At 41.0% G+C, this 24,423-nt stretch overlaps 1 protein-coding gene across 2 annotated transcripts in view; it reads left to right on the top strand.

Annotated features, from left to right (window-relative positions):
* Window positions 1-24,423, top strand: part of mrm2 (mitochondrial rRNA methyltransferase 2) — a 940,693-nt gene that overhangs the window by 29,021 nt on the left and 887,249 nt on the right. For both annotated transcript variants that reach the window (XM_087997732.1, XM_043711819.2), the window contains 8 exons: window positions 4,400-4,557; window positions 6,829-6,969; window positions 7,721-7,900; window positions 15,854-15,978; window positions 16,870-16,951; window positions 17,778-17,908; window positions 18,535-18,649; window positions 23,024-23,085. In XM_087997732.1, coding sequence (XP_087853858.1) covers window positions 4,400-4,557; window positions 6,829-6,969; window positions 7,721-7,900; window positions 15,854-15,978; window positions 16,870-16,951; window positions 17,778-17,908; window positions 18,535-18,649; window positions 23,024-23,085 — 994 coding nt within the window. The remainder of the gene's footprint in view (window positions 1-4,399; window positions 4,558-6,828; window positions 6,970-7,720; window positions 7,901-15,853; window positions 15,979-16,869; window positions 16,952-17,777; window positions 17,909-18,534; window positions 18,650-23,023; window positions 23,086-24,423) is intronic.

The raw sequence follows: 24,423 nt of genomic DNA, 5'->3' as shown, positions 1-24,423 counted from the left end.
CATCTTTCTGAGTTGTGCCATGGTCCCTTGCTTCCGATGCCTAAATAGCAGCCTCTGCTGGACATGTGCGCTCTCCAACATTGGCGGAAGAGAGCAGTACTGTACTTACAATTGAGAAGCTTTCTGTGGTTGAATGGACTGCTAACGATGTGAAGAATGCCCCTTTGGAGGAAGTACTGATAAATGACAGTACCTGTACAATGCTACTTTGTGGACACATAGCGTTTTACATGTCCACTGGACGTCTCAAAGTGCCATATAACCAGTGAAGTATTGTAGTTGTCAGGTGGGAACACAGCAACCAATCTGCACACAGTAACCACTCTCAAACGGCCTGATAGTGGTGCAGTTTTTGTGATTTGAGGGATTAACATTTACCAAGACCAGGGATAATGCCTGTGCTCCTCTTTGAAATTGTGTCATGGGATCTTTCACATCAACCAGATAGACAGATAGGGCCTTGGTTTAACATTTCAAGAAAGACAGGAAGTCAATATGCAGTAAACCTCTACTGTTCTAGACTTTTCATTCAAGCCCTGAAGTGGAAACCTGAACCCAGAATCTTGCGATCAGAGGTGAGAATGCTACCAAGTGAGTCTCACAACTTTAGAAGAGCAACAGTACTAATAAAATTGGTAAATAAATGCCCATTTATGGTCTCCTGAATAGGTGGGATCCTGTAACTAGTGGAATGACACAGGGATCATTTGGGGGTCAGTTTATATATCTATATATATATATATATATATATATATATTAATGACTTGGATGACAAAAGTGATTTTGCCTTTGCCAAGTTTCTCATGACACATAAATAGGTGAGGAGGCAAGTAATGAGGATAACAATCTGCAGAACAATAATCAGTTGAGTGAGTGGAGGCAAAAACGTTAGGGTTAGACAAAATATAATAAAATATGAGGTCATGCAATTTGGCAGGAAGATGGAAGAGCTGAATATTTAAATAGAGAGCAATTTCAAAATGCTGCAGCACAGAGGGATTTGGGAATTCTCATACTTGAATCCTAGCATCCATGATTTGCAAGTAACAGGGAAGGCAATGAAATCTTAGCTTTTATTTCAAAGGGAATGAAGTGCGATAATAGGAAAGTCTTGTTAAACTACATGAGCTGAAAATGTGTTGCTGAATAAGGGATTCCTGAAGAACGGCTTATGCCCGAAACGTCGATTCTCCTGTTCCTTTGATGCTGCCTGACCTGCTGCGCTTTTCCAGCAACACATTTTCAGCTCTGCAGCCCTCACTTTCTCCTCGAAGATTTTAAACTACATGAGCCAATCGCAGAATACTCTGAACAATTTGGCCTCTTATATTAGAAAGATACACTGGCATTGGAGGCAGTCCAGAGAAGAGTCACTAGGTTGATCCTGGGTTTGGAGGGATTTTCTTAGAAGAGATTGAGTAGTTTAGATTTGTATTCATTCTTAGGGGACTTGACAGAGTAGATGTGGAGAGGTTTTTGTGGGAGATTCTAGGACCAGAGGGCATAATTTCAGAATAACGGATTGTCCATGTAAGATGGAGATGAGGAGGACTGTTTTCTCTGATGATTTATTACTGTGGAGGACTATTGAGGCGGAGTGATATAGTATATTTTAGGCTGTGATAGGTTTTAATCACTAAGGGAATCAAAAGTTATGGATTGTTATGGGTGAGGCCAGACCACTCAAAACATTCTTAAGCAGGCAGCCCAGACCGTAACTTTGCAATTTGTTTCAGTAAGTGTACAGTGACAGTTATCCAGAGTAAGTTAGCTAGATTGACTACCAGGTTTTAAAGCAGGCAAAAATTTAATTCACAAAATTACAGAATGGAATAAAGAACGGAATAAAGAATACCCACAGACTTCAGTCTATCCAAACTAGACTTAATTATGCTATTCCAAAACATATGTGCAACAGTCCCAAAAAACAAACTCTAGAGCAAAAATGAAACATAAGGCTTACAGGTCGAAGTTAGAAGGGCAGAAGGAGAGAGTGTTTAGCAGCCTGTTTCCACACAGCTTCTGCTGCACTGACTCAAACAAGATTTCAGCTTTTAGGACTGACCATTCCCCTTTCGTTATACTGGACACTTCTAAAACATAAAAACTTTGGACGAAAGTCTCATCCCTTTACATTAAACAAAAAGACCTCCCAATATCCTTTTTATCTCTATACTAAACCAGTCGCCTCAGAGCCTGGGGCTGTTTTACAACCGCTCTGAAAAAACCAAGGACACATCCTTGTGAAGAAGGACCAGCTTTGTGACAGGATATAAGACAGGAAAGTGGAATTGGATTATCAGATCAACTGTGATCTCGTTGAATGGCTGAGCAGAGTCAGTGGGCTATATGGCGTAGTTCTCCTACATCTAATGGTTTTAATGTATAGTAAATTAAAAATTGACCACAAGCAATATGTATACTCTTTTACCATCTCAACTAATCTCTCATCATAGTTTCATCATTGTATGGGAAAGCAGTGAACAAATTTGTATTTCATATGTGGAGTTCATTGCGATCACGTAGTTTGTAAGCTTAACATTTTTATGTTTCAGGGTGCCTCTGCAGATCTTGAGGAGGTAGAAATTTTTAATTGAAGTCAAGTAATGCCCAGAGCCTAGAAACTTGTGTGCATTAGATAAGGATAGAAGTACATCAGAGCACATAGAGGAACAGGAGTAGGCATTGCAATTCTACTGTGCAATTCAGTGAGATCATGACTTACCTTCTATTTCATAATTTTCCTGCACTATCCCTGTATCCCTTGATGCATTTGATGCTGATTGTACCTCCCTTATCCAGCCAACTCAAACTCTGACAACCATTGTGGTGTGGCATTCAGAGTATTTCCAGTTAAAGACAGCTCTGTCAATTTTGAGATTTATTTTAAATGTTAGCAGTCAGTCACAAGTGATTTATTGCTATTTTCACAGGGAATAGTTTATCATTACTAACTGGATTTACTGTTAGCCAGAAACCAAGTTTATTAGTTTGTGTCCTAGTTAGATCACCTCCTCCCTGTCAGATCTCCATCAGAGTGCTGGTATTCTGAAGTACTTCCTCAAAGTTGTCCTTTTCAGCATCATCATTGCATTACCCTCAGGAATTTCAGCAGCTGAGGTGTCCAGAAAGAGCAGGTGGACAAGACACGGACTGGGCTTTAGTCTGGGTGTGAGAGAAATGGCACTGGATAGGATCCTGAGGAGTGTATTGCACATTGTGACTGTGCTGGATTACAGAGTTACAACCTATATCAATTTCAGTCTTGGACATACCGAACAACTAAGCCTCCACAGCTGTTTGTGACAAATAATTCTATAGATTCACCATTCTCTGAGTGAAGAAATTCCTGCTTATCTCTGTCCAAAGTTGCCTGCCTCGTATTCTGAGCCCGTGTACTGGTTCTAGATCCCATAGCCAAGGGAAACATCCTTTTGATTCATGTAAGAATTTTTTATGTTTGAATGAGATGACCTCTCAATTTTCTAAAATCCAGAGAACAAAAGTCCAGTATATTTAATCTTTCTTCTCTGACAATTCCTCTATCTAGGTTGATGACCGGATCATTCATTGTAATGATGTTGAATGAAGGATAAGTTTATTTTTGTCTGGGACAACAGGGTGTTCTCTCCCTTTTCCTCAGAATAGTGCAATGGAATCTTTTGTATCCATCTAAAAGGACAAACAGAACCTTTAATCCTCATCCAAAATTATGCCTCCCTCTTCCTATTTGTGCTGGGTTTTTTATTTTTGATTCTAATTCTCTGCTGAGAAGGAAGAAAGATTCTTGTATCCCTTAATGTTGCTTTCTGTGTCAAGCCACATCGAGAACACCTAGAGCATTAATAACCAAATCAAGGCTCCATTTGTATAGCTCTTGGTAGCTGAAGAACTGGAAGAAAATCAGCTTTGTGGCTTTGACTGGAATGGGGCAACATCAAGAGGTTGAAAATACTTATTAACAATGTCAGAAGTCACATGACACCAGGTTATTGTCTAAACAGGTTTATTTGAAATCATAAACTTTTGGAGCGCTGCTCCTTCGTCAGGTGAAATTAGGTTTATTTGTAATTGTCTCTCTGCCTTAATTAATCGGTTCATAGGTCATCCCTTCAACTGTTACTCACACTGTTTTACACTTGTGATCACCTGCAAAGACTTGTTATTTAACCTGTATTCCACTCACACTAAAAAAAAACTCCACTTGACGAAAGAGCAGCTTCTGAAAGCTTGTGATTTCAAATGAACCAGTTGGACTATAACCTGGTGTCGTGTGACTTCTGACTTTGTCCACCCCAGGCCAACAGCAGCACTTCCACATCATGGCTACTTCTTAACATGCTTCTCTTTTAAACAGAATTTTTTCCTAACAATGTGTTCTGCTGTACTTGCAAAGCAGGAGACAGAATGGATGATCTCGGCGAGAATACCACAGTCTTCTCAACCTTACGTTCCTTCAACAACTTTTTGTCGGAAGGTTCAGATACAATACCCAGGACGAGCGAGCCAAACTCTGTCTCTAGAATGTTGCAGTTGCAATACGAGCAGAGAATACAGGTGAGTGCATTGTCATAGAAAATTGATATTGGAGTACGCTACTCAGACATTTGAACTTGCTGGACTATTCAATATGGTTATGGCTGATAATCCAACTCACCTGTTCTTGTTTTCGCCCCATAACCTTTCATCCCTTCAGCCCTAAGAACTATATATAACTCCTTCTTGAAAGCATTCAATGTTTTGGCCATAACTTACTTTGGCAGAGAATGCAACAGGCGCACCACTGGGTGAAGAAATTTCACCTTGTCTTGGTCCTAAATGGCCTACCATATCTTGTGACACCCCCTAGTTCTGGGCTCTCAGGTCATCGGCAACCTCCTTCCTGCATTTAGTGGTCTAGTCCTGTTGGAACCTTATAGGTTATTAAGATCCCCCATCATTCCTCTAAACTGCAATGAATATAGTCCTAGTTGATTCAGTCTCCCTTCATATGTCAGTTCTGCCATCCTAGGAATCAGCTTGATAAGCCTTTTTTGCATTCCCTCCTTTGATAGAATATCCTTCCTCAGATAAGGAGACCAAAACTGCACATAATACTCCAGATGTGGTCTCACCATGCAACTGTAGTAAGACATCCTTGCTCCTGTACTCAAATCCTCTCACCATGAAGGAATATATATTGTTTGCCTCCTTCACCACCTGTTGCATTTACATGCTTACTTTCAGCAATTGGAGTACAAGAACATGCAGGTCTTGTTCCCCTTCCTGGTCTGTCATCATTCAGATGATAATTTGCCATCCTGTTTTTGCTACTAAGAAGATAACCTTACATTGATCCACATTATATTTCATTTGTCATGAATTTGCCCATGAATTTTCCCACTCAACTTGGCCAAATCTCACTGAAGCATCTTTGCATCCTTCTCACTGTTCACCCTTCCACCCAGCTTTATGTTATCTGCACACTTGGAGATATTGTATTTAGTTCCCCATGTAAAACAATTTATGTTGTGAATAGTTGGGGCCCATGCATTGATTCCTGCGGTGCCCCACTCATCACTGGTTGCCACATGATAAAAAACCCGTTTATTTCTTCTCTTTGTTTCATGTCTGCCAACCAGCTCTTTATCGATGTCAGTATATAATGTGGTTTAATTGTATCTCGTATGTGGAACCTTTTTGAAAATCTTCTAAAGTAAACCCCATCCATTGGCTCCCCCTTATCAACTTTGAGTTAAATCCTTGAAAACGTTCTCATAAATTTGTCAAGCACGATTTTCCTTTTCAATAAATCCATGCTGCAACTGTCCAATATTGTACACTTTTTCCAAGTGCTCTGCTATTAAATCTTTTATTATGGATTGTAGTCTTTCCCTACTGCCATTGTCAGGCTAACTGGTAAATAATTCTCTGTTTTCTTCTTTTTCAAATAGTCATGGAATCCCAATAGTGCAGATGGAGGATCTGCAGATGAAGTTAAAATCGAACCTGGGGCCCTAGCGCTGTGAGGCAACCATGCTAGCCCTGTGCCACTGTGATGATGGCAAGCAGTGGCGTTATATTAGCGATACTTCAATTCATAGAAACTGTTCAGAGTCTTTAAAATCTTGAAAGATAACCACTGTTTCTATGGTCACTTCTTTCAATGCGTTGGGATGTAGATTATCATGCCTTGGGATTTACTGCCATTTAATCTCATCAATTTCCTCAATTCCATTTCCCTACTAATACTGATTTCCTTCAGTTTCAACCTCTTGCTAGATGCTGTGTTCCGCAACAATTTTGGGATGTTACTTGTGTCCTTCTTTGTGAAGATAGAACCAAAATATGTACTTAGTTGTCTGCCATCTGTTTGTTCCCCATTACAATCTTGCTCCAGTTTCTTACTGTATGGAACCTACATTTGTCTTCCCTAATCTTTCCGTGTTCACATACCTGTCATTTGGGGTTATCCAGTCTGCGAAATATAGAACACTGCATAGTTCTTGAAGAGTGCTTTCAGGAAGCAAGAGGAAGAAATGGGTGGGGTGGGCAAATGTGGATGATGGGAGAGCAGAAACAAACAGAATGCATGTCATTGGGAACATTTTCTAGGATTTTCCTTAGCACATCAAGGGCCCATAGCATCAAAGAAAATTGAGAAAAATGGAGATAAAGTGGAGTTGAGATGATTCAACCATTGGTCTTAATGAATAGTGGGGCAGGGCCATATGACCCATTCTGTGCCTATTTCTTACATTCTTAATGTCTTCAATACAGTTCATATATCTCCATCTTACTCCCCCAAAAAGTTAATGTATTAACATTTTTTTGCCATGTGTTTATCAGGCTGAAGAGCAGGCTGACTACGTTCGTTCCCATTCACGCATTCTAGAGGTGGAATGGGAGAAACAGAAGATGGAGGTCAGCCATAAACGGGCTAGGATTGAGTTGGAGAAAGCAGCACAAAATAGTTCTTGGAACTATGAGGTACTGACATTAGTCTAGGAAGGTCTCCAAACTGTTCTGATATCAAACATTCTTCACATTTCACAGTTTTCTGGTTTTAGTTGTCTTCTTTCTCTTGTCAGTGCTGCAGTGTTGTTAGGTGCTAGGAGAGTGTGGGATTGAAAACTATTCCTCTTGATTATTAGTTTAGGCCTTTAGATCATCATTCCAGCAACATAACCTTTATAATAAGGAAAGAATATTCACTTTGTGGCTTGTCAGATTCTTCCTCAGCCTGTAAATCTCGATCTACTTCCTCACTATTCTCAAGTGACAAGTTTGAGAATGTAGAAACACCGAACTGCAGAATGTGATTTATCTGTTTTTGTCTCTATATGCAATGGAAGTAGTTGAGCTTGAGAAGCTAGTTTTGTCTATCTCGAAGGACAAAAACAGAAATTGCTGGATAAGCTCAGCAGGTCTAGTAGCATCTGTGGAGAGAAATCAAAGTTAGTGTTTTGGGTCGAGTGACTGTTCCTCAGACCCAAAAGGTTAATACTAATTTCTCTCCACAGATGTTGCCAGATCTGCTGAGCTTATCCAGCAATTTCTGTTTTTGTCTCAGATTTGCGGCATGTGCGGTTCTTGCAGTTTGTTTATCCCAAACTGACCATGAAAGCTAACTTGGTGTTCTTAATTATATTGATTTCAAATCAGAACTATTAATGTCCTACATGAATAATTTATTCTTATTTGAAGTATCTTATTTTGTGTTTTTTCCCTTCTAATGTAGCGGGAGGCAGATCGCAACCAGGAACTAATAACGCAGGTAAAACAACTGCGGGAGAAGGAGGCAGATGTTGAGACAAAGTTGAAGGACCAGATTGATATGAATAAGTCATTGAAAGAGGACCTTGGGCTTCAAAGCAAGAAGCTCCAAGAAAAAGAAGAAAAGCTTGCTGAAGCTAATCAGGTAAAGAACAGAATCTGCAACCGATAGAACATAGTCAATGCAAAATCTAAAATGCTAAGCAAAAGAAAAATCATTATGATGTGGTGAAGATTAATGGGAGACCAGAGGATTGGGAAAAATAAGCAGAGGATAAGTAAAAAAAAAAACAACATGGAAGTATGAGAGAAAGTTTCTGGCAATATTAAAGAAGATTTTTTTAGATACCTAAAAGTAAGAGAGAGGCAAGAGTAGACATTTGACCATAGGGAAATGAGCTTGGAGAAGTAGTAATGGGGAACAAAGAAATGGCAGAGATACTGAATAGGCACTTTACATCAGTTTTCACAGTGGAAGACACCAGCAGCATATCAGAACTTTGAGAGTTGGGGGCAGAGATCAGTATACTGGCCATCACTAAGAAGCAGGTGGATAAATCACCCTGACCAGATGGACTGCACTCCAGATTTCAGAAGGAGATAGCTGAGGAGATTGTAGAGGTGTCGGTGATCTTACAGGAATCATTGGAGTCAGGGAGGGTGCCAGAGGATTGGATAATGGCTAATGTAATACTGCTGTTGAGAAGTGAAGGAGGCAGAAGAAAGGAAGGTATAGGCCGGTTAGTCAGACCTTGGGTATTGATAAGATTTTAGACGTCAGTATTCAGGATGCGATTATGGAACCCTTAGAAGTACATGATAAAGTAGAATTTATGGTTTTATCAAGGGTTAGTGTTGGGACCACAACTATTTGGGATCTACATTAACAATCTGGACAAATGAACTGAGGAAGTTGCTGCTAAGTCTGCACTTACACAAAGATAGGTGGAGGGCCAAGTAGTGTTGAACAAGCTGAGAAGCTGCAGAAGGTCTTGGACTGGTGGAGAGGTGTTTTATAAATTCTCAAGGATCGGGTTCGCAGGAGAGTAGTCTGACACAGACCAGGAGAAAAGAACTGAGAGACGAGTTTGCTAGAATATAAGTATTTTATTCCCCGCAGTGTCGCCTCAACCAGGTCTCGTACTTACAACGGGTCTGGTTTATACTCACACTACATGTTACCGGAACTGGGAGCCGTCAGTTCTCGTAGAGCGGTTGCCAACAACCCACGCTCGGCGGTTAAACGTAACCCGGAGCAGACTCTACCGAACTGGGGATTTTCCCAGCTTATATACTCTTTCGAGATCTAAACATTCATGCGAACAACAGGGCAAGACTCTTTACGAGTTTCAGCTGGAACCAATTAAGCTTGCAACATCCTGTTTGACAGTGTCTGTTCCTTATCAAGGCTGGTAGCATAAACACCATAAGCAACACATTCCATTCCGGCAACATATTCATGCGAACAACAGGGCAAGACTAAGCAACACCTTCCATTCCGGTAACATATTCATGCGAACAACAGGGCAAGACTAAGCAACACCTTCCATTCCGGTAACATATTCATGCGAACAACAGGGCAAGACTAAGCAACACCTTCCATTCCGGTAACATATTCATAATAAGATTCACACATGTATTGGGACATAATTTTAACCCTTTCACCACATTCCACTGATTGGCCCAATACATGTGTTACATCATGCCCATATATATTTTTTCCAACAAGCGTCTACGTACACGCCAAATATACAAGCAAGTCAGGATATTACAGCATGTTACGATCACCAGGACTCCTACCAGGATCGATAAGGGTGGGAATAGGAACTTCCCCGCAGTGGAGGACATACCACTCAACATATCCCACCAATGATGAGCTGACTCTACTTCCACTACATGGGCAGCGTGTACTACCTCCTGTTTAAAGGTAGATACTGTAACCTTGGTGACATTGGTTTGATGCTTTCGTAATATCTGCTTAAGCTCCTCGGATCGGTCCAATGCTTGCTTAAACCGATCCAGGGAAATGTTCCAAGGATTCATCAGCACTTTCCACTGCACCTTGGTAAAGTGGTGAGCACTGCTATAATTGGTTAACAGATAGCTCTGATTCTGCCATTGCCACTGATAGACATTTGAGAGGCATCCTGAGAACGGTACTGTGGGAAGCGTAGGATGTGGGTTATTGGTAGCCACACAGAGCGTGTGTGGCCCAATCTGCCACATCATGTCCCTTGGAGTTTCAACAGTCCATTCGCACAGGGCCGTTCCCTTAGTCAAGCAAGGGTCCCGATATCTGTCCATCAGTAGGCAAGTTTTTCCCTGATCAGTCTGTTCACAAGCGGACAGATCATAGGTAATATTGGTATCTGGGCTAAACCACTGCTCCCTTGTCTTCAGAAAATAATATCCAGAAGATGTAATCACTGGTAATACATAATATTGACAGACCGTAACAGTTCGAGTTACATTCATGGTAACAAAATGCCCTCTACACATAGTTGTATTACACCATGTTTTCTCTGGATGTGTCATCATCCACAGTTTCTCGGATACATTCCATATTCCCCTCCAAGCTTGTACATTAGGGGATGTTACCGTGCGCAAGAATCGTTCTTTCTGCATCTGTGCATGCAACATGTTAATATGACAGGCAGTCCAATTTAACTGAGCTGTAATGTTCTCAAACAGTTCCTGGGTGGCACCCCAGACATCTAGTTCCCATTGCAGGGATTGTATCAATATTTTAGCTGTTTCTCCTTGAGTCATCATTACGGATGGCATCCATCTTCCAATAGTGTGTAGTCCTTGTGAGGTGGCTTGTCCCGTGTTAGATAATTTAGTACGGGTTACTTCAGAGTCAATAGCATTCGAGATACCCATAACAGTTCCTGCACCTCCCAGCAGAGTGTCATACCATGCACGCCGCCTCCTCTTATGTTGGCATTCTGGGATAGCCGGCAGCCGCACCTGCCAGTGAACATCAGTGTGCAGTACTGCCTGGGCCATCTGCTGACAAGTTGACCTAATGGGAGCCAACTGTGTGCGGTGCGCGTCAGAGACGTTAGGGCGCACCAAGATCAGCCATAACATTCGAGTCCGGTTTTGAATAACTGTTCCATTGCTGATCCAGATGTCCTCATCTCCAGTCGTGATGTTCCATCGTGTCCCGTTTGAGCTTTCACATTCACGAGCGGTTATATTCCAATGACACATATTCACCGTTGCATTCAACATCAATGTACAGTTAGGGGTTATCAAAGTTACATTTCTCCCCTTATAACATCGTACACAAGTATACATTTGACAATCACTCGTGAGATCTAAAATTGTACACCATTGATTTGCCGCGCACTTAAAATCATCTTGCTGTCGTTCCTCACTACTAATTTTCCAACCTACATTTTGTTTCGATAAGGGTACCAACGACTGAGCTGGCACACTCCTCCAGACTGATTCCCCAGGATACATAATGGTGACCAGACTGTCTTTTCCTTGGGCTATGATCTCTGCCGGTTTGGGGGGACCAGTTGTCTGGCGTACCCATACCTTGGCACCCTTAGTGTCAGTAGACCCAAATCCCCCCGTCCCACGCTCAGTAACCTTAACGGGAGCTCCCGTCTCTTCCACCGTTGTAAGGTTACATGGTTTAATAACTAATTGTGCTATTCTGTCTCCCTTCTGTATCACATAAGGTTCAGATGTGATGTTGACCAGGACTACTCCCAATTCTCCTTGGTAGTCCGCGTCAATTACTCCTGCCATTACATCAATCCCCTTTAGTGACAATCCCGATCGCGGGAGGATATGCCCATAGGTTCCAGGGGGACAAATCAATCCTAATCCGGTCTTAATCACCGTAGGTTTTTGTTGGACCAAAGTCTGTGTAGTTAACGCTCGTAAGTCCAGTCCAGCCGAAGCCGGTGTGGCCCTTACGGGAATATTAGCTTCCTTAGCAAATTTCCACATTTTAATAGGCTGTGCCTTTGGGGTATCACACACCCGTATCATCCGATTCAAGGGCGTCACCCCGTTTCCCAATGGGCGGTTATTAATTTGCTTTACTACCCGAATCAATTGTTTCTTCCAACCTGTTAAATTATTACATCCTCCTGCCTTTCGCAGGGAGGATTTTAGAAGCCCGTTCATTCGTTCAATAAGTCCCGCAGCTTGCGGATGGTAGGGCACGTGATAAATCCACTCCACATGGTTATCATGACACCACTGCTTCACCATCCCTCCTGTGAAATGGGAGCCATTGTCACTCTGGACCTGTATGGGCAATCCATAAAATTGTTCGATCAAATCTAAACACCGTAAGGTAGCCTGTTGGTTGTTATGTCGACAGGGATGGGCTACCAAAACCCCAGACATAGTGTCCACAGCTGTACATATATGGTTACATCCTTGTGAGGAAGGTAATGGACCCACAAAGTCCATTTGCCAGCTCTGTCCCGGTCCCTCTCCTCGGTGTATATGTCCCATCATATGTTGGGGCACTCCCTACCGTTGATGCTGACACTGCTCACACTGGTTTACTGCAGTCTTAACATCATCTACCATAAGATCTTTTCCTCGGTCTCGAGCCCATTGCAAGGTTCTTTGCACTCCCCAGTGCCCAGCCTTAAGGTGTGCCCATCTAGCTAGGTCCACTGAGGTGCCCCTTTGCACATTCATGGTTCGGACGATACCATCCACATATCGATAATGTAGAGCTTCCACATCATTTCGAGATGTATGGGCATCTACGTGGGTGATGTATATAACCAGGTGTTGAGCTTTTTCCCATATATCTTCCCATAACTGTTTACCCCATACTTCCCTATTTTGGATCATCCACTGATTGGCCTGCCAAGTTGGCATCCATTGGGTCATGCCATTAACCACTGACCAGGAGTCAGAAAACAAATAAACTCCCATGACCCCCGCTTGCATGACCACCATATGTACTGCTTTTAATTCTGCCCACTGACTACTTTTCCCCTCGCCTAGTTCTTCTAGGGTTATACCTTGTTTCGGATTAAAAGCGGCAGCTTTCCATCTACGTTGTCCTGCCTTCCATTGGGCTGACCCATCTACAAACCAAGCCGTGGTTTGTTCATCCAGGGTCAGTTCATCATACCGTTTGCCCATCTTGACGGGTGATTCTTTATACTCAATCACCTCAAACCGCTTTTCCCCTTCCTCAGGGGCCTCCGCCACTTGCTCATGCAGGACTGACACTCCCTTTTGTCCAGTCCGCACTCTTTCTGACACGTACCATTTCCATTTGATAATGCTGCTCTCTTGGGCGGTTCCTATCCTGTGGGTAGTGGGGTCACTGAGTACCCACGGGAGGATAGGAATAGCTGTTCTCATGATCACTTCATGTCCAATAGTTAGAGCTTCAGTTTCCACCAAGCTCCAGTAACATGATAACAATTGTTTCTCAAAGGGGGTGTATCGTTCCCCTGCCGGGGGCAATTTCCGGGACCAAAATCCCAATTCCGCAGGAGGCTGAGCCCGCGGTAATTCATGCATAATTGCCTCCCCCTGTTCATTCCGTATGGGATTCCCTTCCCCATCTAACATTACTTCCCGCTGCACCGGGATGCGTCTCTGGACTTGTTTTCTCCTAACTACTGGTTTAGCCTGGAGTACGGGTGGGTCATCTTCATACTGATCATCTGAATCTCCCCAAATATTTCCGTCCCAATGGTCGATATCCCATCGATCCCCATTATTTAACTGGGCTACAAACGCCCGTACTTGTACTGGGTCCGGGGTTCGAGGGACCTTCCTTTTCTCTTTCCGTTTCTTAGCAGACAGATACATAATAGTTCGTCCTGCTAGTTCAGTTAATGCTGTCAATTCAGCCTTTAACTTCATAATTTCCTGCCTCAACATAGAGGCATCTCCCGAACTGAGTCCCTGCTCATGTTTCAGGAGGGCTAATTCTGCTTCAGCTTTTTGGCGCTTGTCTGACTGTTGTCTACAAGCCGCCGCACATGCCCACATCCTCCGCTGTACCCCAGGCAAGGGGTTCTTCGGCAGGACTGAGATCTTCTCAAGGGTGGACAGCAGCGACACTGGGGTTCCTACGCCCTCGGCTTCCCAGTTTTCCGGTCGCTCCCCACCATTTGCCCACATCCTCCGCTGTACCCCAGGCAAGGGGTTCTTCGGCAGGACTGGGATCCTCTCAAGGGTAGACAGCAGCGACACTGGGGTTCCTTCGCCCTCGGCTTCCCAGTTTTCCGGTCGCCCCCCACCATTCCTCAAACAAACTGCCACGTCATGCCACGGTCCCTGCCATCCCGGGACGGTTGGGACCTCCACAGTTTGTTCTTCTGGTTTCTTAGTCCTTTTCCCAAACATTGTTCTGTATCAAAATCTCTCCCCAATTGCAATTGATCCTGCCGACTACGCCAAAAATGTTTTATAAATTCTCAAGGATCGGGTTCGCAGGAGAGTAGTCTGACACAGACCAGGAGAAAAGAACTGAGAGACGAGTTTGCTAGAATATAAGTATTTTATTCCCCGCAGTGTCGCCTCAACCAGGTCTCGTACTTACAACGGGTCTGGTTTATACTCACTCTACATGTTACCGGAACTGGGAGCCGTCAGTTCTCGTAGAGCGGTTGCCAACAACCCACGCTCGGCGGTTAAACGTAACCCGGAGCAGACTCTACCGAACTGGGGACTTTCCCAGCTTATATACTCTTTCGAGATCTAAACATTCATGCGAACAACAGGGCAAGACTCTTTACGAGTTTCAGCTGGAACCAATTAAGCTTGCAACATCCTGTTTGACAGTGTCTGTTCCTTATCAAGGCTGGTAGCATAAACACCATAAGCAACACATTCCATTCCGGCAACATATTCATGCGAACAACAGGGCAAGACTAAGCAACACCTTCCATTCCGGTAACATATTCATGCGAACAACAGGGCAAGACTAAGCAACACCTTCCATTCCGGTAACATATTCATAATAAGATTCACACATGTATTGGGACATAATTTTAACCCTTTCACCACAAGAGGGTAGGCAAAGAATTGGTAAATGGAATATAGTGTGGGAAAGTGTGAAGTTATGCAGTTTGGTAGGAAGATTAGAGGTGTAGATAATTTTCTAAATGGAGAAAAGCTTCAGTAACCTGAAGCACAAAGGAACTTGGGAGTCTGAGTTCAGGATTCTCTTAAAGTTAAAATGCAGGTTCAGTTGGCAGTTAGGAAGGCAAGTGTAACGTTAGCATTCATTTCAAGACGACTAGAAAACGAGGAGAAATACATTCCTGTATAAGGCTCTGGTCAGATCACATTTGGAATACTGAAAGCAGTTTTGAGCCCCATATCAAAGGAAGGATCTGCTGGCATTGGAAGGATTCCAGAGGACTTTTACAAGGATGACCCTGGGGATGAAGGGCTTGTCATATTAAGGGTGGTTGAGGATCTATACTTGGAGTTTAGAAGGATAAAGTGGGATCTGATTGAACTTGCAGAATACTGAGATGCCTGGATATGGACATGGAGAAGATCTTTCCACTAGTAGGAGAAACTAGAAACTAGGCACAGCCTCAAAGTGAATGGTCGACCCTTTAGGACTGAGATGAGGAATTTCTTCAGCCATAATGTGGTTAATCTGTGGCACTTATTGCTGCAGAGGGCTGTGGAGGCCAAGTCATTGTGAGTATTTAAGACGGATAGGTTATTGATTAGTAAGGGGTCAAGGGTTACAGAGACGAGACAAGGCAAGACAGAATGGGTTTGAGAAACATTATCAGCCATGATTGAATGACCGAGCAGACTCTATAAGTATGCTCCTATGACCATCCACCCTTTATATCATTATGGCTGACAACAAGTAAGTGCTTTCCTTATTTTGTATTTACTTTGAAATAGCAATAGTTACACAACATTTAACATTTGTCAGGCAGAGATTTTGTCCATTTGGTGTTTCAAAAAGTTAAAATACTATTATGTCTCCATTACAAGTGTGCAAAATTAACTAATAAAAGACGTACCCCCAATGGTTAACATATTCCTGCAAGTTGAAGTTTGGACATGATTGTTTGAATGTTTCCTCTCATTATGGTGTTTTCTCTGTGCTATAATGTAGATGATTGATGTCCTTAAGGCTAAGATATCAGAACAGCAACAGCAACAGATGGCTCAGGAAATGCAGCTGACAACATTGCACACGGAGCGCCAGGAGCTACATGAGCAAGTGGAAGTGCAACACAAGTAAGTCCAAAAATAAACCATTATATGTACCATTAAGCAGAATTATACTGATTGTTTTAATCTCTATCTCTATCTCTATTTCATTCACAAAACCATTCTTGATGTAGTTGGAGTTTTTGAACCTGGAAAGAAAGCTACAAATGTATTAACTTTTAAAATCTTAAAACAAAAGAATTTCTTTGCAATTTCATTTTATCTCCCATTGCCTCTTGATGGTGTTGACTTATCTTGGAATTTGGTTCCAATGCAACTGGCAAGCCTTCAGTTTTTCGTCCTAGTCCCATAAGAGTCCACAGACTGCCATTATCTTCATTCAGCATCATCAGGCAACAGAGCAGTTTGAAATGGCTGCTGTCTCCATTATCCTGGCGTGGCTTGACATCTGCAGTCTCTGTCTTTTGTTAAATAGACTGCATCTCTAGGTTTGGATTTACTGGTGTAGTTGTCCTCTGCTGCCTCAGCCGTGACCATTATTCATAGGTGAGCCAAGATAGTAAATGTCAAAAGGCCAATCATTTCTGTGGGCTTTACAAATGAACTTGATCTATCATTTTCTGTAGAGGTATAAAATTTAGGAGTGGAATCCAAGTAAAAGTTGACTGCCCTAACTTAGGGAAACTTCAGCTGAATGTACGATGTTAGTACTGCCCTAGTTAAGGTCAGCTTCAGAAGGAGATTGAATGGAATTTTTCTCACGTATGTGGCTGAGACGTAGGAACAGAAGAAAGACTCTGTTGAAATTTTGCAAAGAAGAGTGGTAGAGATTCATAGACCCATGAAAAAATAAAACTGAAATTTAAAACAAAAGGAATCTCCTTATGTTACCTCTTTTATTTTTGGAGATTTCTGTGACCTAACTTGTTTTAAATTTTGTCTCCTTTCCCAAAATAGGAAGTGGCAAGAGGCTGTGCAAAAGATTCAGACTCTTGAAGCAGCTCAAGTGGTTAATGCTGAGAATGAGCAGAAATTGAAGGTGAGCAACAGTTTGATTATTCTCACTGTTCTCAAGAAAGTGAACAGGATATTCTGTTTGTCATTGCAGAGTAATGGATGTTGCTAAATGAGCTGCTTGACGAAGGGCTTGAGTAATTGAGTAAAATGGGAGAAAGTGAGGACTGCAGATGCTGGAGGTCAGAGCTGAAAAATGTGTTGCTGGAAAAGCGCAGCAGGTTAGGCAGCATCAAAGGAGCAGGAGAATCAATGTTTTGGGCATAAGCCCTTCTTCAGGAATCCTGAAGAAGGGCTTATGCCCGAAACGTCGATTCTCCTGCTCCTTTAATGCTGCCTGACCTGCTGCGCTTTTCCAGCAACACATTTTTCAGTAATTGAGTAAAATGGTGATTCAGTAAGATTTTGTGATATACTCTGTGTTTTGGTGCTGAAGTACTTAAACCACGTGGACTAAGAGCTCATATTTCAGTTCCCATTGAGCTTTACTCAGTTGTGGGTACCAATAGACTGCTGTAGTCAAACCTGAGAACTTTGAATGTGTGAAGGGGAAGAGATCATTAACTGTTTATGTTTCCAAGTTTTATCCACTGGCTACTGTTGTAATAAGTGAGAGTGAGAATAGATTGAATTTAGCAGTAATGTTCCCTGTTTTTGAGTAATCCATCATGATTTACTACTGAATGATTGACTACAATGGAACTCAAAAGTTGGATGAAGTATGATGATACTGCTTGCATCCACAAAATCATGTTGCCTGGAACATTATTTGGAGAATATAAGGCAAAATGAAAATGAGAAAATAAAGCTTAAAAATTCCAATGCTTATGTCTGGTTTCTTAATTTTACAGGAATTAGAGAATAAAATGACTCAGCAAGAACAAGACTCTGTGATTGTAAAGAACATGCGGTCAGATCTAGGTCGAATTCCTGAACTGGAGAAAGAGCTTCGACAGCTGAAGGAGAAGAATGCCTATTGCAGGTAAATAAATGTGATCATCTGATTAGTCACTTTTCTGGTGAAGCATCTTGATTATAACATGCAATATTTTCATGAAATATGCTGAATTAAAGGCAAACATGATATCCCTCAAATTCAGATCAGCCTATTTGATCATAAGAGACTAATCTGTGAATATGGTGTATTCTCATTGAACCTTTGTACAATGCTGCTTTGTAATGTACCTGTATTCAAGTTTAAGATCACTTGCACAGCTGGTCCTGGAGAATTGTTACACTTACATCAAATATGGTTAAATGCTCTCTGTACGTTTTTGAGCTATTATCCATTTCTGAGAGAAACTGTCAACTTCTTTGCAAAATGAAATAAGATCTTTGATACTAAAGAGGGATGAAGAAACTTCTGGCTACATCTGTGGAGAAAGAAACAGAACTAACATTTCAAGTCTGGTACTACTGTTCAGAACTGAAGAAGTTCTCTGTCCACAGATGCTGCCAGATCTGCTGAGTTTCTCCAATATTCTCTCTCTCTTTCAGATTTCCAGTGTTTTTGTATTTTGATTTTATGGAAGATTTTCGATGCTGGTAATGGAGTAAAGAATGAAACATGGGATTATATCTCAAACAAATCCTATCTTTGACAAACAGGGAGGTGGAAGATAACAATTCACTGCTGAAGGAAGAATTAGAAAGTCTTCGTAAAAAGCTTGAACGTCTCGAGAAGTTAAAGGAAGAGAAGGTTGCTCTGGAATTGGAAAATGAGGTTAATGTTTATTTCATTTAGTTTGTTTCTTTCTTTGTGCCCTTCCCAGATAATATGACCGTCATAACATGATTAGGTGAAATGCATCAAATAGTTTGTTCCTTCCCATTCTAGGAAGGGTTGGTGACGATTCGCCACGGCAGATTTACCACCGATGATTAGCCACTGCCAGTTCTCCACCAGCATTTCTCCACTGGGGTTGTTTGATCTCTGGAGACTATTCGCCACCGGAAATATATATATATATATATGTACTGATTGTTTTCCCACCCACCTGTTCTTTCATACTTCTCAATCCCCTCTATTTATACAACTACATACTACATATTGATTAAAAAAAAGGTAAAATAAATATCATTTTATTGGTTTATATATAAAAATGAGTTACAAACTTTAACCAGAAAAAGGAAATATATTTTAAAAATCTTTATAATGGCAGTAAAATCTCACATTAATATTAAACAATGAAATTTCAGTTCATTTGATAGTTATGCGCTATTCCTCTAAGATATTCCAAACAATCTCTTCACCATATTCAAGAACAATGCAACGCAAACACCACCTTAACCAATATAACGACAATTTTATATAGTTTAGAGATGCTTGTTCTCCAACATTTTAAACGTTGTTAAATTTTAAAAAATCTATTAACAAAAATAAATGGTTATTAAGACAAGTAAATGCTACCACCAATATTCAAAATATACGACTTATTTGTGGTGGCGAATTGTCTTCAGTGGCCAATGGGTGGTGGCTAAGCGTCCTCAGTGGACAAAGGACAGTGGCTAATCGTCGGTGGCGAATCTGTTGTGAATGGTCCCATCCCGTCTAGGAAAGGTGGAGGATCTTGCAATCATTGGATCAGTTAGCTATACTATTGATGGATTTGAGTGTATGTTTTCACTAGAGCATAACGAGGAGCAGGAGTGGGCAATTTACCCCCTCGAGCCTGCTCTGCCATTTGATACGATCATGGCTGACCTCATCTTGGCTTTAATACAATTTTCTTGCCCACTCCCCATAACCCTTCAACTCTACTTATTAAATTCCATCTCCTCCTCAAATTTACTCACTGTCCCAGATCAGCCACAGTCCTGGGGGCAATGAATTCCACAGATTCACAGTCTGTACTGAGTTTGCAACTAAAACAAAACATATTGGTTCCTCAAATCATGATGTTGTATATGGTTTTCAATGTCTCACTATGGGAAAGGTTTCATTTGCAGAGAATACTGGAGGGATTTGCTGATACCAGGAATGAAAGGCTTTCAGTTAATAAGAGAGGATGGAGTAAAAGCTGTTCTCTTAATGAAAAACAGGGAAAATTAAATGGAGAACCAAAAGAGCTGCTCAGAATTGTGAAGTGCCTTGTTTGCAATAATTTGAAAACTGTTATTTACTTTCATTCCAAGGATTACAATCCTAACTTTTCCAATCGTATCACCTAAACTGAACTTTCTCAGTCTTGGAACCATTCCTGTGAACCTCTTCTGCAGTTTCTCCAATGCCCTTCCTATATTTTAGCACTCAGAATTATACACAATACTTTAGTTGGGATTTAAGAGTGTCTTTTATAAGTTCAGACTGTATCCTTTAACTGCTATCTTCACCTGTCCTGCCATGTTCACTGATCCATGTGCATATACATCCAGGTTTCTCTGCTCCTGCACCCCATTTAGAATTGTACTCTTTATTTTATACCCTTTATTTCCTCCTACCAAAATACATCAATTTACACATCTTTGCATTGACCTTCATCTGCCACATATTTTCCCAGTCCACCAATTTGGTTAGGTCATTGAGAGTTCTGCAGTGTCCTCCTTTATACTTTTTACAATGCTTCCAAGTTTTGTATCAACTGCAAACTTTGAAATTTGTCAAGATTTAAATTGTTGCTATATATTGGATAAATAAAAGGTCCGAATGCTGATCCTTTACAAATCTTCCTTCAGCCTGAAAAATATTCAATGTCAGATATCACTTGGCTATTTTGTAACCATGTGAGCTATATCTTTTCTCATAAGTCAATTATTTGGTGCTGTTTCGAATGACTTTGAGAAGACAATATCTCTAGTTCTTTGTTCGGTGTATGGACTTCTGAGGCCTGTACACAGCAGCGACCTATGAACACAGAAGTCTGTCAGCACGTCTATTGTGGCATGCGCAGAACCTCAGAGCATCTGCAATCATGCAACTTAGAGGGAGCACTGGTCACCGACGCTTTGTTGCATCTTCAAATTCCAACAAGTTAGTTAAACATGGTTTTCTTATTAGAAATCCAAGTGACTTCTAATTCCAGCCCAAGAAACATCTCCATCACTATGGTTAAACTGAGTGGTCTGCAATTTGCAGGTTTTATCCTAACAATGTATTTTGTGCAGGGGCATGATGTTTGCAGTTCTCCAATCTTTTGGCACCTCGCCTGAGCCTACGGAAAACTGAAAGATTAGGGCCAGTGCCCCTGCAATTTCCTTTAGTATCCTTGGTTACACCTCATCTAGTCCTAGTCTACAATACTGATACATTGTCAACTTTAAGTGCTAGTAATCCATCCAACATTTCTTGGTCTCGGCTGCATCTCCTTCTTTAGTAAAGACAAATGCAAAGATTTCATTTTAATGCCTTAGCCATGTCACTGCTTCCATATGAAATGCTTTTTTTGGTCCTAATTGGCCCCATTCCTCTTCATACCACTTTTATATTAATATACCTATACAAGAGTTTGGGACTCCCCATTATATTGGCTGCCAGTGTTTCTCAGTATTCAGCTGCTCCGAATATGCTTTTTGCCTCCACTCTGTACCTCTGCATTCTTTTTGGTTCTTGATTTTCTACCAGTCATCTATCATAAACCCAGTTTTTCTTCTTTCAAGTTCAATTTCATTTATCATCCAGGAAGTTCTGGATTTGTCTGCCATTACTTTTTGAGGAAATATACCTTGACTGTACCTGAACCATCCTCAAAAGTAGCCCATTGTTTTGTTACAGTTTTTCTCACCACTGTATCTTGCCCCATTGAATTTGGTTCTCCCCAGTTGATTTTTGTTAAACGCTGGAATGATGTTGTCATTCTCAACTTTATGGATGCCATGATCACTTATCTCCTAAATGCTCCCCCACTGACACTCGGCCTACCTTATTGCCAAGAATCAGGTTCAACAGTGCATCCTTTTACTATTGGACTGGAAGCATACTGCTGTAGAAATGTCTCCTGAACACCATCTAGGAACACTTTCCACTTGCTGCCCCTTGCACTACCAGTATCCCAGACTGTGTTTGGAGTATCAAAGGCCTCCATTATAATTACTCTATAACATTAGCATCTCTCTGTAATTTTGTGACAGCATATTCCTCTTCATCCTTCCCAATAGTTGATGGTCTATGCTCTTAGCAAATTGATTCTGTTTTCTAATCCTCTGAGACATCCTTTTTTCTCAAGCATTGCAGTACCCTCCTTTGAAACAAAATTGCCACTCCTCATTCTCACTTTCCCTTTCCCTTTCTTTTTCTATCATTTCTGAATACCTGGACCCAGGAATATTTAAACTCAGTCTCACCCTTCGTCAAGTCAGGCCTCTACTGGCACAGCATCATCTTTCCACATGGTAATCTGTACTTGTAACTTACTGAAATCTGATTTACTTTAGCCATGCATTCATGTCTGTGTTCAGTGACCCTGGTTTAGACTTAATTACTTTCTCCTCTTTTTGAGTTCACCACTAACTCACTGTCGTCCATACTAATTCTCTCTGTCTCTCCAAGCATTTTGCAAACTTTGGTATTCAGTATCCTATCTTGGTTCACACACAGCTGCCAAGTTAATTCCAGCACACTATCAAAATGCCCTGGATCTGTTCAGGAATACAGTTGCCATCTTCCCTGGAAGCACTACCATGTCCCAGGAATAAAGCCCTCCTCCCTCCTGCACTATTTTTCCAGTCAACATTCAATTTGCCTTATCGTTCTGCACTTGGCATTGAGAATAATCTGGAGGTTACTTCATTTGAGGCACTCTTTTACCGACCGAGCTCCCTAATTTCCTATTTGCAGGAGCAGTTAACTATCTTTTAAGAGGCTCATTTAGGAAAAATAGAAAAGGATAAAAATTTTTTAATAATGAACAATTTATTCTGAATAGTGATAAAACAGATTTTGTCATTGCCTTTATACAGAGGAAGTTGATAAATATTTGAGAAAGTTGGATTTTAAAAGAATATGGGGAAAGGTCATATTGGATAGCTGCTTCAAAGTTGGTTCACCAGTGATTGGCCTTCTCTGAACTGTACAGTTGTATAATGCTGTTATTTTCTAATGTTAAAATTTTTTCATCAAGGTGTGATTTCCAGATTTTTACTGTATTTCTTTTTATTTTAGAAATTACTGGCTAAGTTGCAAAGTTGGGAGAATGTGGAGCAAACTTCAGGATTAAATATTCGGTAGGATTCTGTGGCAAGATATCTTTTTTCTTTTCAAAAGAAGATAGCCATCTGCATTCATAACAATTTTGTCTTTTCCTTTTTTTTTGCTTTGTCTGCTGTGTATCTGTGTTGTATCTTTCCTATATGAACATTTATTTTGTATAATAGTGATTGACTGGTCTCCATAATGCATTGTCTATTCTATTTATTATGTGTCTACAATTGAAACTTGACAATTTGCATCTTGCTGTTGCAGCATGTAAACTCAATGTAAAATATTGGGACAAACTGCTTTGCACAAGTTATACCTCCATGTTAATCACTCATACGTGATCCTTTGTGATTCTGTCAACTGAAAAGCATGTTGAAATACGAACAGAAAAATGCTGGGAATGTACAACAGATCATTTGACAGACGAAATTAAGTGATTTAACAAATGTAATCCAGTGCAATGTCCCTCTAGTCACTGGAATGGGACTTATTCTGTGTAGTCCTTATAAGTACCAGTCATAATGTAGCCCATTTCTTAAACAACAAGAAGCTTTTCCAATCCCAAAGCATTGGACAGGTGCATGGACCCATTAATACATTAATATTACAGAATCTGTTTAAGGAATACTACTACTAAATTACCAGAATTTAGTAAAAGGGTTTTTTGCTCCTGTGCTCCATTCGACCATGAATGTAGACTCAAGATTTATAAGGTTTAGTATTTTCTAAATATCAAACTCAAATTACATGATGAATTATAGTGCATAAACTCAAATAGCCCTAATAGCTCATTTAATAGCCAGGTTATTTGTTTCAAACACACAGTTCCTTGAACTTCTCTACCGACCAGCAGTTAACTCTCCCTTTTGCGAGCAGGATAGAATTCCAAGGATCTGAAAAACCTCTGCTCATATTGTAATTTTCTAGCAGGGCCAACTAATAGCAATTAGGAGCAAGTATCTGAGTAACATTTTCCCTTTATAACTTGCGAATCTTATCCACTAAGTTTCAAAAAATTTCACAGATGAAGGTAACTATGACCATGAGACATAAGAGTAGAAATTAAACATTGACCCCATCGAATCTGCTCTGCCATTACATCATGGCTGATAAGTTTCTCAACACCATTCTTCCACTTTCTCCCTGTAACCCCTGATTTTCTAGATATTCATGAACCGATCTATCTCAATTTTAAATACACTCATTGACCTGGCCTCCACAGCCCTCTGAATTCCATAGATTCACCATTCTGGCTGAAGAAGTTTCTCCTTGTCTCTGTTCTCAAGGATCTTCCCTTTACTCTCATCTAAGGCTGTGCACTCTGGTGCTAGTCCCTCCGACCAATAGGACTTGCTCACAAGCCT

The sequence above is a fragment of the Chiloscyllium plagiosum genome, unplaced genomic scaffold (genome assembly GCF_037043375.1).
Source record: "Chiloscyllium plagiosum isolate Xiang-an unplaced genomic scaffold, Cpla_swu_hap1 HiC_scaffold_20, whole genome shotgun sequence".
NCBI classification, from domain to species: domain Eukaryota; kingdom Metazoa; phylum Chordata; class Chondrichthyes; order Orectolobiformes; family Hemiscylliidae; genus Chiloscyllium; species Chiloscyllium plagiosum.
The sequence above is the reverse complement of the archived record's forward strand: the minus strand, read 5'-3'. Positions and strand labels throughout refer to the sequence as shown.